The sequence below is a fragment of the Pocillopora damicornis genome, chromosome 7 (genome assembly GCF_964200805.1).
Source record: "Pocillopora damicornis chromosome 7, jaPocDami1.2, whole genome shotgun sequence".
Classification (NCBI taxonomy): Eukaryota; Metazoa; Cnidaria; class Anthozoa; order Scleractinia; family Pocilloporidae; genus Pocillopora; species Pocillopora damicornis.
The window spans coordinates 2907767-2921545 of record NC_142676.1 but is presented as its reverse complement, the minus strand read 5'-3'; the positions used below and the strand labels follow the sequence as shown (position 1 = coordinate 2921545).

Here is a 13779-nt window from a genome sequence, read left to right as displayed (position 1 = left end):
CTTAAATTGAGAGCTTACCGACAGACGATGGTAGTTTCTTTTGGTAACGCTTCTCACCCACCACCACGGAAAGACATTTCTAGAGAAAATTCCATCCATGTAAATGGTACAGTGCGGCCGTTCATAACTTAGAGGCACTTACGTCCAGGCTTTAAATACGAAAGACCAGGGATAACTAACCGCACAAATAACAAAGAAAAAACTGAATTCACTTTTACTCGTTAAAAATTGCTGCGCGAAGAATCCTGATAATACATATCACAACTGGTATTTACAATTACAACAATCTCTCTATTGAAAGTTTGGTCACAAAAGACAAATTAAGCTTGTTAATTACCTCCTAACTGCGCGGTTAACCCAAAGGTGAATTATTCTGTTATCGCGTACACAGAATATGAGTTCTGTCTCTTCTGCTTTCATAAAATAACCTTTTACTTAACTGTATTCCACGAGCGCGCGTTGGACAAGAGATTGTTATGACCAATCTCGTATCCAACAAGAACGAATGGAATAATTGTCTAATCAAATTTCATTACATCCTGAAATTTTGGATAGGTGAGGCTTTTTCAGCTCCGCAACAGTTAACGCAGAGCATTTCCAAGTAAGGTGACTCGGAATATGAGCTGATAATCGGAGTTCGAATCAGAACGCCAGAAATGTAATATTCGGAGTTGAAAATTCAATAATAGACAATACTCATACCCTGTTTTTCTTATGTTCTGTCACTTGTGTTCTTGCAAGGAGAATACCCTTGTTTAAATTACCTTGCTCTACTTATGTATATTTAAATGGAGTTCTTGTCCAAAGGTTTGCAACCAGTAAGTCACAGGCCACATCTGTTTTCATCACCGAAACAAAGAGCAGTAAATCAGCATTTCATGATTTCATGCAATTCTCGAAGAACAACCTTTTCTGGCGAATTGAAGAGTGGAACTGAAGCCTGTTTCTTAACTATTTGTATCTTCAGAACGGGTTTACGTAATGATTGAAAACTCCCAGAAATTATTCAAAAAAGAAAAAAGACAACAACAACAACACTAGAAACAACGAGCCTTAAGGCGCTTCCAGGTTCAATCACTTTTTCTGTCGACTTCTTGTAACTCTTTTAGTAACAGTCTCTGTTGATTTCATAGGGGCAGTTTTTCTAGAAACCTTTTTAGGGGACGCTAAAGATTCTTCATCTTCAATGTGTTCCTCGTCTTCAAAATTTTTCGCAGAGTCCTGCAAAAGTGTAGTAGCCTTTGGAAGTGAAGGCGTGGATTTCTTTCTCTGTGACCGACGAGAAGAAAGTGTGCCCGCCGCCGTGACGGGATCAGGGGACAACTGAACTTCTTTTACATCCAAAGATTTCCGTGATTTTCGAGTTTTAGGTGTCTTTTCAGCTTCTTCGCCGTTAGACGTATCAGAGTTAGGTGTTTTAACCTTAGGTACCACAGGAGTGTCGTGAGATTTTGTTTGAAACCTACCAGAGACTTCCTCAGTTGTCAAACTATCGGATTCCCGAGACGAGAGAATGTCTATAACAGTATTAACCAAAGCATCTTCGGTTGATACCGAAAATTTCGTCCCTTCGTCTTCACGGGAGCTATCTGCTACGACGTTTTTCTGTTCAGCCGATGACTGCTCGTTCGCGGGTGGTTCATCGTCTCCTCGACTGTCACGTTCTGACGCTTTATCATTGAAGACAACATGCTCGGTATCCGCCAAGTCAGAGTCTTTTGAGGTTAATTGCAAAGAGGTACGTGTTTGTCTCTTGACGGAAGGTTTATTAGTTCGCTGTGAGATATTTCTTGGGGCTGATCTACGACTTCTTCGGTTGCTGCCAACGTCCATTGCTTCATCCTCTTCCGCTATATTGGAAGATGCTTCTACTTGACGAGATGTTATGCTTCCCTGTGGTACCTCTGGTTCTTGTGATTTTTGCGCAGATTTCCGTGTTTGTCGTCTGTCGGTGAGTATACCAGACGTCCCGTTTCCTTCTATTTCAGGTGAGGTTTCTATTTTAGGACTTTCAGAAACCACTTTTTTCCCCTCCTCCTGGCTAATGACAACAGGAGTCTCCATGGAAATGTTCTCGTACTCTACATTCTTGCTTCCTTCACTGACCCTTTCCGTGAACACTGAACCTTCCGTCTCTGCTGCTTCCCTTCGCGTCTTCCTCGTTGGTGGCCGAGGGACCACTCCTTCCATTTCAGTGCTTTCCTCTTTTCGTTTTCTTCCCCGTCCCACTTTCCCTTGCCGTGGACCTGCCGGGGCAGTCTCTGTCTCTGAAGAAGAAACCAAACTTTCACTAAGCCCTTCCTGGGAGTCACTTCCGGTCTCCGGAGCAGCACTGCCCTGACTCAATATATCTGACGATTCAGCCTTACCAATGTCGCCCACATCCATTCCTCCTCTAGACTCTCTGTCTTGAACATCTTGAATGTCCAGGTTCTCGGCTATTGTGCTTGGTGCTCCACTCATTCGGGACCTTCTCGCCCTTCCAGTAACTGCTGGAGTTTCTTCCTCGGTTACTGTAGAATCGGTATCCTCTGTTGAAGTAGCTGGTTCGGGTCTTATGGACCTCCGAGATTGCCGGGTACGTTTGCTTCGAGCGGGTTGCATACCGAGTGACCCATCCTCCTTTTCGGAGAGTACAGAACGTACACCTTCGGTGGAAACTGTTACTTTAGGGTCTTTCATCGTTTCTGACAAAACGCTATCAGCATCATGATTGTTGATATCGCTGGTAGAGTTGTGTTCATTCTCGCTACTCTCCAACAACTGGCCATTATCTTGGTCATCTTGCTGTCTTACAATTACTGATTCTACGCTATCACTTAAGATCTCTTGTGACGCCACCACGGACTGTTCAGAGGTAGGGGTGTCTACTTCTTCATGACCAAACAAGTTTTTGTCTTCAGACGCAGTAATGATGACATTAGATTCAAAATCTATTACAAAGGAAAGAAGAGAAAGAACCAGGGACGTTAAACGAAGGACAAGGCATCAGCGCGCCGAGATGAATAAGTATCACTAAAAGGTTTAATTTCCGAAACCATTAAGTGATTAGCTATCTATTTTTAAGTACTCCCATAAAACGACACAGACAGAATTTGCACCAAAATTTAATTTCCTCGTTGAGATTGAATAATTGTGACATTTGTTACCTGCGTCTTCTTCACCAGGAGGCTTTTCATCATAATCGACCATCTGTTGTCCTTCATCGCTGAGTGCATTAGGCTCTGCTATATACTGCTCACTGACTGTTAGATGTTCCTTCTGGATCTCTTTCTTCTGGTGTTCTTTCTCATGACGAACACGGGCTTTTGCTCGGTCAATCTGGTTCAAAACCATCTCAAATCGGGCAGCCGCTACTTTACTATTACCCTCTGCAGTATCCTGCTCGGAACTCGGATCCTGTTGAGCTGGAACTGATGTGGCTGATGTTGCTGCAGTCACTGGAAGCTGCGGCCAAGGCACTGGAGGTGTGGCTTGCGTTGGTGCTGAATGATGAGGTCTTGCCGCAGGAAGTGGACCATACCTTGAAGATGGGGGAGGTGGGTAACGGGAGGGAGTATGGTAAGGGTAATTTCCCCATGCACCTGCAGAGGGGACTGGAGTAATGGCTGGTGTGGGATAACCTGGAGGGGGAACTCCAGGGGGTGGAATAGCACGAAGCACCCCAGGGAGTGGTAAACTTGGAGGTGGTATCCCAGGGGGAAGAATTCCAGGAGGCAGAACCCCTGGGGGTGGAACACCAGGTGGAAATATCCCAAGGGGTGAAATACCAGGAGGGGGGATTGCTGACTGTGGTGCAGCTGGTGGGGAAAAAGGATAGGTTCCAACTGGTGGTGGCGGAATGGAAGGTTGGGGATAGTACGATCCATAATAACTGGGATATGCTGGTGTGTAGCTGAGAAGGAAAAAAGAACAGCAAAGTCAAAAAGAAGATCTGCATTGAAAAAACATCACAGATCGAAATGTTGATAAGAATCATCTTTCACTCACCCATGGTAAGGAACTGGTGGAGGAATCCCAATAGGTGGTGGGTACCTTGTTGGAGGAAGGCTCATGGGAGGAGGGTAGGATGGGTATCTAGGAGGTTGTTTGAAGGGTACAGCGGTTTGTTTGGTGGATTTGTTTGAGGTAGGTTTAGCTGTCGTGGCTGTGGCGGATGAAGATGTAGTAGGTGGCAGTCCAAAGATGAGTTCAAGGTTTGCAGTGGACCAGTTCAGGTTGAAGCCATACTGACATTTCTGGCACTGAAAAGATGGTGGTTCACTTTCACCTAATTTATGTCATGCAGGAGATCAAAAGAACAAGTTAGTTTATGGGTATAACTTCGTCCCAAATCAAATTCAGCATCAACTTCATCAAAACAAAGGGGAAAAAAGCGTGGATATAAGACTCGATAAAGGTACAAAATATCACAGAAATAAAACAATAATTCATCTCCAGTTCATTTCAAGCAATCCAGTCAAGTATTATTCAGCTATTACTTCATCAACCTGTTGGCCCAAATGCATCATCATTCAGGATCTTTGGATGATGAAGGCATTCCTTTTTTGTTTTGAAGTCAATCTTTTAATTAATTTGCTTCATTCCTGATACCCCAGCAAAAGACTACCAAGCAAGTAGACTCCCAGTTTGTTCATCAAAATTAAATGAACAAGGAGCTGGAGCAACATCAACTAACAAAGGATGTACCTGCTTTTGTTTAGCTTTATAGTTGGGTGAAATTGCCTTAACCATTTGTCCTCTAAGATTAGGAAAGACTTTTTACCAAACCCAACATGAGCTTTGAAGCCCCCATGTAGCCTGACAAGTGGATGTCATTTAGAGTTACATTGTATGGTTAGCTTTTAATAACAGAGTCTATTACAAATAAAGGCTGTATAGTTGAAATGTCAAAAATTGGAGTCTGACAGGATCATTCCAAAATCAGAACTTTGGAAAATACACAATTTCAGGATGCAAAATAACATACACAATTTATGAATTTTATTTAAAAATTTATGTAGACCTCTTCCTAGGGCTGGGTGGTACTGTAAAACAAGTGACAATTGTGATTTAGGGGCCCCCATTACTGAATATCACAAGTCATAGGAAAAGCAAGTCACATGTGATTTTTTTACTAAGTGTTCTTTCAGACCATTTCTCTCCTTGGAGGCTCTGGATACTTATGTGGGGGAGGGGGTGGGGGTGGGGGTGGGGTAAAGAGAGCATTCACAGTAATCTTAATTGTGGGTGTTGGTGGCAATGTCTGGTCTTGGGCTTAAAATAAATACAATGGTAGGGGTCAACTCTTGAAATAGTGTTAATTCAAGTTCAATTATTTGAAAATCTGACATATGTTTTGAAATGTACCAGAGTTAGAGGACATTTTGGAGAATTGTTTTTCATGAAATAGCTTTGTTTATAGTGTCAAGTAAAATTGTATCCTCTTAAAACTATGCCATTGGTTTTCCAACTCCAGCCATCATTGCAAGCTGGTTTGCCCTGCCTGTGACTTTTCTCTGGGTCTTCTTTCACAAAACTTTGTTTCATGATGTAGTGAAAAAATAGATGATAATTCCAAATAATCAATTCAACAATTGATTATATGTAAGTGGGGAAGTCCCTCTTCCCAGAATTAAAAATCTATAATTCTTTCTGAACTACTTCAGGACTCTTTCATGTGCCATCCCTCTTGCGTGGTTATAAACTGTGACATGATGCAGACTGACAGAGAGTAACACTTTAAGGACATGTACTTTAAATAGCTTTAAAACAACACAAATAATAATCTTTTATCCTTTCTTGGAAGGAAATAAATTTTATTTCAATTTCACACCATTTGATTCTGCAGTGTTATTTTCAAACTGGTAGAGCTATTCCTCTACCCGTTGAATTTTCAAGAATTTGAAGCCATTTATGCAGCAATAAGAGGTACTACTGGTGGTACTTCTTACTGGCTACCACCTGAAAAGGAGAACACTGATTATAGAGCAATAAAAAGTAAATTTTCCATGCCTTACTATTTGTGCTCACCCATTTTACCTCACCTTTAGCCATTTTAAAAGCCTGATTTCTTTTGAGCAAGTGTTGAAGACTTTGAGGTAGATCAGTATCTTTGGTGTTTTCTGACACCATGATGATGTATTTAACATCTGAAGAGTCACAGTAAGGGCAACGCCCATTGGATGACACAGGATAGCTGCTAGCTTCTGTTGATGGTGCTTTGTTACTAGTTGTTGTAGTGGATGTTGCAGTGGCTGTTGATGCTGGCACATTGACCACTGAGCTTCTTATCAAATTGTTTGATGATGTACTAGGTTCTGAAAAATTGTCTGAATCAGACACAACCGAAGAAGCTTCTTTTTGTTTGTCATCATCCTCATGATCTGCATGGTCTGCTGCATCTTCATCTTCATCTTCACTGTTGTTCTGCTGAGACAGTTTTAGCTCTTCTTTAGCAAGCATTTGTTTGATGAGTTCTTCTTCATCAATGTCATCCTCCTCATCCTCATCATCTTCTTCGGTTTCGTCCTCTTTGTCTGATGAACCTGAGAGGGTAGAGATGGAAGGTAAACTCCCTCACAACTTTTCCAGTGTTTCTGTATTCTTAAATTACTTTCCAGGACATTAACTTACGAAGATAAACAGAAATCATTAACTAACAGAGTCATCTAACATATAATCCAGAATGAATACCACACAAAATTGGATGAATGTGATAACAAGAGGATATACATACTTTGCATTGTTGAGGTTTGAGAAGCATTTCCTTTTTCATGACTTTTTTGGCCTCGTAACTCATCCAAAACATATAAAGTGTTATCTGATGATTCACTTTGACTGGAACCTTCATCAGTTGCATGAAAAGTGAAATCAGACATAAACATTCAGTATGCTTGAAAGACTTATTGAATACCTAATCTGATCGACCAAAAAGTAAACTTAGAACAACCTGAAGGTTGAAATGTCTTTACCATTGATATAGTAACATGATAGAATGACAAGATGGCAACATCAGAAATTTATGATAACCAAAAATGTAAATTGACGTGTGTGTTGAAAGTTCAAAATAATATAAAAGATACTAACCTTGAAAGCGGCTCTCATCTGGACCTGATACAGGTTTAAATGCCTTCTTGTGGTAAATTGATGCAAGAAAGATACATGTATGATGATTGATCATCTATTCCACAACAGCCACAGATAATCACCTCCATTAGATATCATGCACAGACAGATATCCAATAGTAGTCCAGTTTGAACGAAACTTGCATGATTCAAGATAAATTAAGTGCACTGCATACCTATGGAAAGGTTTTCTGCAGTACTTTTAGATAAAAAATGTCTTTGAGTAGTTGAGGAGCATTGCATTTTTTGTTGTTTAATTATAAATTCCTTTGATTCAGTCAGATACAAGAAAGAAATAGCAAGATTTGAGATGGGATACATAGATCAAGAGCCAAACCTTTCATAAATAAGAGTCAGGGGAAGGAAAAGAATTGCAACATATGAAAAAAAAAAAAACATACTGCCACGCACCTGCACTGGATTGTCTAGAGACTCCAAAATTTGTTGCAAGGAAACATTGCTCCAGTTCACATTAAACCCAGCACCCAAAGGATCAGGGGGGCAGAATCCTCGGCATAGGAAAGTTGGTGGATCCTATGAGCATTGAATGTTTTGTAAACATTTATAACAAGAGTGGGGCCAAGGAAATCTGAATTCTCTTTCCTGATATGACACCCAGGTATTTTAATTTATCAGTCACATGCTCTATCGGTTGAAATCCAAAGAACTCCTTAGAGAGGTACAAGAAGCCATTTTCGAAATGCAAAAGGCCTCTTTTTTTAGTCTAAGAGTACATTTACAATGTAAGTGCAAAGCTTTTGATTAACCCTTGTTAATTCTCCCTCATAGCTGCTACACATTTCCTTTGTAAATTAGCTCTGAGAACTTAGTGCTAGATCAAGATAGCAGCTTCTACCTGATAAGTTTGAATATTCTCATTACCTGTTTGCTGAATAATGTACTTATATTATCAGAGGAAGTTTCATGTTAATCACTTCTGGGAGTAAAAGGGTTAAAGAAAATTCATCCTCATATGCAAATTATTAATTTTCACAAAACAGCCTTATTTTGAAAGTTAGTGTTCTTAAAACTGGGAATTGCCTATTGCTACCAGAACTATTGACACAACTGCACTGATTTCTTTGTAGTTCTTTCCCTTCCACCCCTGCCCCACACAGTTTTTTTTTCTTTCAAATTTTAAGTACAGCCACATGGTGAAGATGTTACCTTACCTGATATCCTTCTTTTTCTTGACTTGACCACAGAATAGCTCTTCCTTTGGCTATCAGGGAGTGCAGAATTTCAGGCATATCCCCCATAGGAAACAATCTAAATTACATTAGAATTCTGGTTAAAATGTTCAACAAGGTGCACAAAAAAGGTCCTACAATTAATCTTCCTTCTATAGTTTAGCAAACCATAATCACCTTTATCAAATATGGAAAGTGTACAGTGTTACAAGCAATCATACTGGGAATCAAGACATGCAAACAACTATCCAAACAACGAACTACTCAGTATTGACCCTTTCCATCCTTAAATCAGTATACACATTTCCATACTGTTCTCCATACATTTTCTAAGGTGCTGACAAGGAGAATTTGTTGAACAATCTAGAGCTTCTTTAGTTGGTGATCATTTCCTTTATTCTTGAGAAATAAGATGTGCATCACTTTTATAGGTCTACAGGTTAAATTGTGTGCAGTGAGGTTTTTCTCACTCCTGATTGGTCTTCTTTTTCAAGGCACATGAACAGTCTTGAAGCATTTTATGTATTCATAATTTACTAAACTTTTTAGAGGTAAGAAAACATACTTATCCAGTATGACATAGAGCCTGTTTGAATTCCCACAGCGAGGACACAAACCATCCTGAGAAACAGTATACTTTGTCCCTCTCAAGTCAGTTCCCTTAATCCTATCATCCATATCTATAATGTCAACACTGCAAGAGAAACATAGATTGCAGCTGTTGTATACCATTATTAAAATACTCCATGGAATTAAAATATTTTTCACTGAGAATTCTCTTGGTGACGTGCAGCAAACTTGGAATCTGCATAATTTTAGTTTAAATAGTCTTGTGACCATGTATGTCTTTTGTGTTTATTCCTTTACATAGCTTACTTATTCATTTTTGTACATCACTTTTGTACTTCAATGTATATTTTTAAACAGGAAACAAGTCATTTGTATGCTTGGGCTAAACTTCAGAATACCCGGCCATTTTGGTCTGCCTCACTTACATGTGTCGGGAGGCTTTGAAGATCGAGGCATAACACAATAGACGTTATTCTTAACCAATGACATGTAAATGAGTGGCCGGGTATTCTGAAGTTGCTCCCACGTTGTCTATATTTTTTCCCAGTTTTTCCCGTCCCTAATTTTTTTCGGATTTCCTGGGTCACACGCCACCATATAAAAATGAACATACCACCAAGTCAAAATACATTCATGATTTTGAAAAAAGAAAACTAACCAATTATAAAACAAAAAAAAAGGAAAAAGAAAAGAAAACACACTTCATCATTTTCCAGAATGATTCATATGCTGACGGTTCAAAAGCCTGTAGGAAGGCGAGAAATATTCAAGCGAAGGCACCAAACTGAAAACTTGATTACTGCTACTTTCCGCCATATTGGTACTTATCCCAAAGTGCTTGAGGGCCTTAGCAAATAGCTGCTCATGCGCAGCTTAAAAAGCGCGAAAAAAACAAAAATGGCGGACGATGGAAGAGTCTCTGTTAATAGCAAACAAACAGTTCTCAGAATTCACGATAAAATTAAAAAGGAAGTGCATGAAATAGCAAGTAAGAAGTCTTGGAATGCGCAACAGAAAGAGGAATTTGAGAGAAAGCTGCTCGAGGTTGGAGGATTCTCTGATTTTCCTTGCATGAAAGAAATTTAAGCTTGATTTTTAAATGTACAAGGGTGCCAAGAACATGTCAGTGTCTTGCAATTTAGCGATTTACGTGTAAATGTTAATTTTGACTGCTTTTCGCTTGATCAAGCTTTACAAGGAATCTGTTGAGGAAACTATCAAAGAAAACGTAACCATTGGCGGTCAGGCCTGGGATAATGTAGGCGAGTCAGAAGCTTCAAGTAGTTCTCTTCTTCAGGAAGGTGTGTGCATGCGTATTAGAAAGTTTATATTTTGTACATTTGAGTGATCTTTATTCTAAGCGTATGTGAGCGATGTAATAAAGCCTAAGACCGAGGGCTCACAAGCTTGGAACTTTTCAAGTCGCTGTAATGAATTTTGGCTAACTTGAGCCATAACATGCTCGCTATAAAGAAGATTTTGATTTAGTCCCCTGTGAAATGATTTTTTTGCTATTTTACGACTTGCTCTACAGCTTGACACACTGCTTGTCACTGAAACAAGCAAATTGGCTGGAAATGATTAATGGAAGTCCATTGCACTTCTTGATAGATAGTATATCATGCAAAAGTTTATCTCTCTTTAACCCTTTAACTCCCACAAGTGACCAAGACAGAATTTCTCCTTACAATGTCAATATAATATCAACCAGATAAGTGATGAGAATAAGGAAAAATATCAATTTGAGGAAAATAAGTTGATCCAATACTAAATTCTCTGAACTAACATTTTAAAAAGTATATGGTTGACAGTAAGGAGAATTACAAATTTGATCTGGGAGTTAAAGGGTTAACTTCAGACCACAATCTCAAGGTAATTCAGGTTGTTGAATTTGTGGCAAATTTAGCTATTAAAATTTTTCTTGACATGGCAACCAAAATGTATTCAGTCCACTTGGAGAACTGAGACCATAGACATGACAAAATTTTTCAGGTAACATAACACTAAACTTCCAAAGAATCTGCATTATATATAACTCATCTTCTAACTCCTGTTATTCACAATAATAACACAACATTCAATGGAATAGAACCCAAAATGCCAGAAAATACTACTGTTAGAGTCTAGACTGTCAAAATTTCTCAGGGATGTTCATACTTTTTGGGAGGAGCAGGCCTTCTAGGCTTTCAAAACTACCAGCTACCTACCATTCTTAACTACCCTTTTGTTGCAAACATTTTGGAGTTCACTGTGCAGTGCTAAAGGACCCTTTAGTTGCAGAAGTTTCAAAAGTTTTTTGTTATGACCTATTTTGAAAATGATTGCTGGTCCTTAATTTGCAGAAATGGAGCCCCTTAACAGAGACAGAATTACAGAAGTTCTTCAAATATGTTCTGAACTAGATGATATGATCAGAGATACCACACAGAAACGTAAAAAATATCCTCAGCAGATTGTTGAAGGAGTCAGTAACATTCTTCAGAGCCATAAGGAATTTTTGGTGAGATGATCAATAACAGTACATTTACACCAAACCAGAGCCTTATTCACAGACTGACAAACCCTCACATTTCAAGCAGTATTGAATTTGAGAACTCAGCTTTTATTTTCACTGCCTCTTAAGTAGTGTTCATAAATGCAATGATCACTAATCTGCAGGTCAATTATATGATATTCTTATATCCACAACAGAACAGTCTCCAGAGCAAATTAAATATGCATTGTTGTCAGCTCAAGTAGAAAATTGTAGACATTTTATTTGTATCTCTGTTCCAATCAAAATGCATGGTAAATGGTCATGTACAGAGAGAATAAACAACTTTATCAATAAATGAATTGCATTAATAAAATAATAGTAATCTTTAATGAGGATGCCAACGTCACGAAGTGGTTTATAGAAGGGTCCTCAGAAATCTAACGATTCCTTGTGTATTTTTACCTGTAGGAAAACTATCAGCCGGTGATTAAAAGCAACTTATTGTCTGGTGGGTCCAATGTCATAACACCAGGTGATACGAAAATTTTTTTTCATTTTCTATCCATAAAAGCTTTTTTTAAAATTTTATTTAACAACATGGGATGTTGTCCATAGAAGAATAATTCAGCAGAAGTCTTAACTTGTAGTGAACTTCTTCATGTGTGTTGGGCAGGTACTTACTCTTTTGAATGCTTGTGGTGGATGTATTGAATGGTCATGAAGTTTTTTTTTAATTGTTTGATTTTCAACTTTTATTTTAGATTTGGAAGAGTGCATACAGAGATTACAAGGAGCAGCATCTGATGTTATGCAGCTATCAAAGGTGTGTTTTTTATTAGAAAAAATGACAGAGGGGTTTGAGGTATATGTAGTTGTATACAAGAGTACATTGTGGCTTTTGTTGACTGGCTTAGCATGGTTCTGAAGTTTTTTAAATTTATAATAAAGTGTTTTTGTTGTTTTCAACAAAGTCTCAATGAGAGAGAGAGCTCCCACTTATGCTTCCACATGAACTTTGTTTACTGGAATGTAAAATTTACCTTGAAAGTTGCCTCCGAAATAAATGACCTCTAAGCCATTTTAATTCATTTTTGATTGGTTAACAGTATTTTTTCTTTTCTATTTTTGTTCTAGTCTTTTCCTGAACTTCACAGCAAAGCTGAACGTCTTCAGCAAGCTGTCCATTCCCGTCAAGCCATGCAGGAATGTGAGACTGATGGCGTTTTATTTGCATTAGAAAATAAGAATGAGACTTTGAACTCATCTTCCACTGAACCAACGGTGTTGCAAGATGATGAAAGCACTGAAAAATTGAAGATGGTAGATTTTCTGTGGTGGGGTGGGGAGAGGCGCAGGTCACGTCCTCCTGTGAGATTTGATGCTTCTCAAAATACTTATGGCCTGTGAATTTATGGCTATTTTATTTAGTAACAATGATAAGTGATTAGTTGTTTTAGCAGCTGCTGTAAGCTGGCATGTAGTTTCATATCCTTTGTACAGAAAGTATGTTCAGGAGTCAATTTTTATTTATGATACTTTTGTTGTTGTTGTTTTTTTTTTACCATGATCACTGCTTTTAAGGAAATGAAAATGTTATATTTTATTTTGTACTTGCCGATTCAAATTAATTTTTAACCTTTGAAGGTTAAATAGGAAAACTGAATATTTCTAAATTCAATTTTGTACACTTAGGGTATAAAAATTATAGATTAGATGACCACTGGTTTTCATGCTGCAAGTTTTTTGCTTCCCACTTTCTTCTGTTGCTAAAGAAGATAAAGAATTTAAAAAATTGTGCAAAAGAACATTTGCTTGTAGCTTATTTGCTGCATTGAAAAATGTAAGTGTCATATTAAGTGTAAATAGTATGGATTAATTTGATACAGTGTTGGGCAAAAAATTTACCAGTAATACACTCACTCACTGTAGTGAAAGTTCAATGTAAATAAAAGAAAATTCCTTGGTTGTCACAATGGCAGTATATGAAAACTTCATTTATTAGAAATTAATAAATAAGTTTTTGACCAGTAAGTCGCATTGTGTATTTACTCACTCACTGTAGTGAAAGTTCAATGAAAATAAAAGAAAATTCCTTGGTTGTTACAATCGCAGTATATGAAAACTTCATTTATTAGAAATTAATAAATAAGTTTTTGACCAGTAAGTCCCATCATGTATTTCAAATATTGATGTCATGTTCATTATTAGACAGAGTTTTTCATTAATCATCTTTGCAGTAGTTGTCTGTTTGAAGAGAGAGTGCTGTTTGACTATACAAAACAGTTCCTGCGAGGAAGACTACTCTCCATGTGGGAATTTAGGATAAATGTCTGAGCAGTTGAGGGTGGAGGTAGGGAAAGGGTAGAGTCATTTCTTTCCTAAGAGAAACTAGCATCTAAATTCTCTTTATGATATCACCCCCAAACTGCATAGTAA

General features: G+C 38.3%; 2 protein-coding genes across 3 annotated transcripts; one reads left to right on the top strand and one right to left on the bottom strand.

The window, feature by feature from the left end:
- Nucleotides 1-188: 188 nt before the first annotated feature.
- Nucleotides 189-9707, bottom strand: LOC113678629 (uncharacterized). 2 transcript variants are annotated; one of them, XM_089211425.1, is made up of 10 exons: nt 9569-9707; nt 8863-8991; nt 8280-8376; nt 7519-7641; nt 7069-7114; nt 6719-6826; nt 6027-6527; nt 3991-4270; nt 3150-3895; nt 189-2933 (listed from the first exon to the last, which is right to left on the bottom strand). In XM_089211425.1, the coding sequence occupies exons 1-10, from the start codon at nt 9574-9576 to the stop codon at nt 1075-1077; spliced, it is 3897 nt and encodes a 1298-aa protein (XP_089067551.1). In that variant the 5' UTR covers nt 9577-9707; the 3' UTR covers nt 189-1074. The 2 variants fall into 2 exon arrangements, with proteins under 2 accessions (XP_089067551.1, XP_089067552.1); XM_089211426.1 differs by having other exon boundaries at nt 7069-7111.
- Nucleotides 9633-13370, top strand: LOC113678617 (uncharacterized). The gene is made up of 6 exons (XM_089211435.1): nt 9633-9911; nt 10057-10168; nt 11210-11367; nt 11812-11875; nt 12105-12166; nt 12478-13370. Exons 1-6 carry the CDS (start codon nt 9732-9734, stop codon nt 12748-12750), a joined length of 849 nt encoding a protein of 282 aa, XP_089067561.1. The 5' UTR covers nt 9633-9731; the 3' UTR covers nt 12751-13370.
- The last annotated feature ends 409 nt before the right edge of the window (nt 13371-13779 follow it).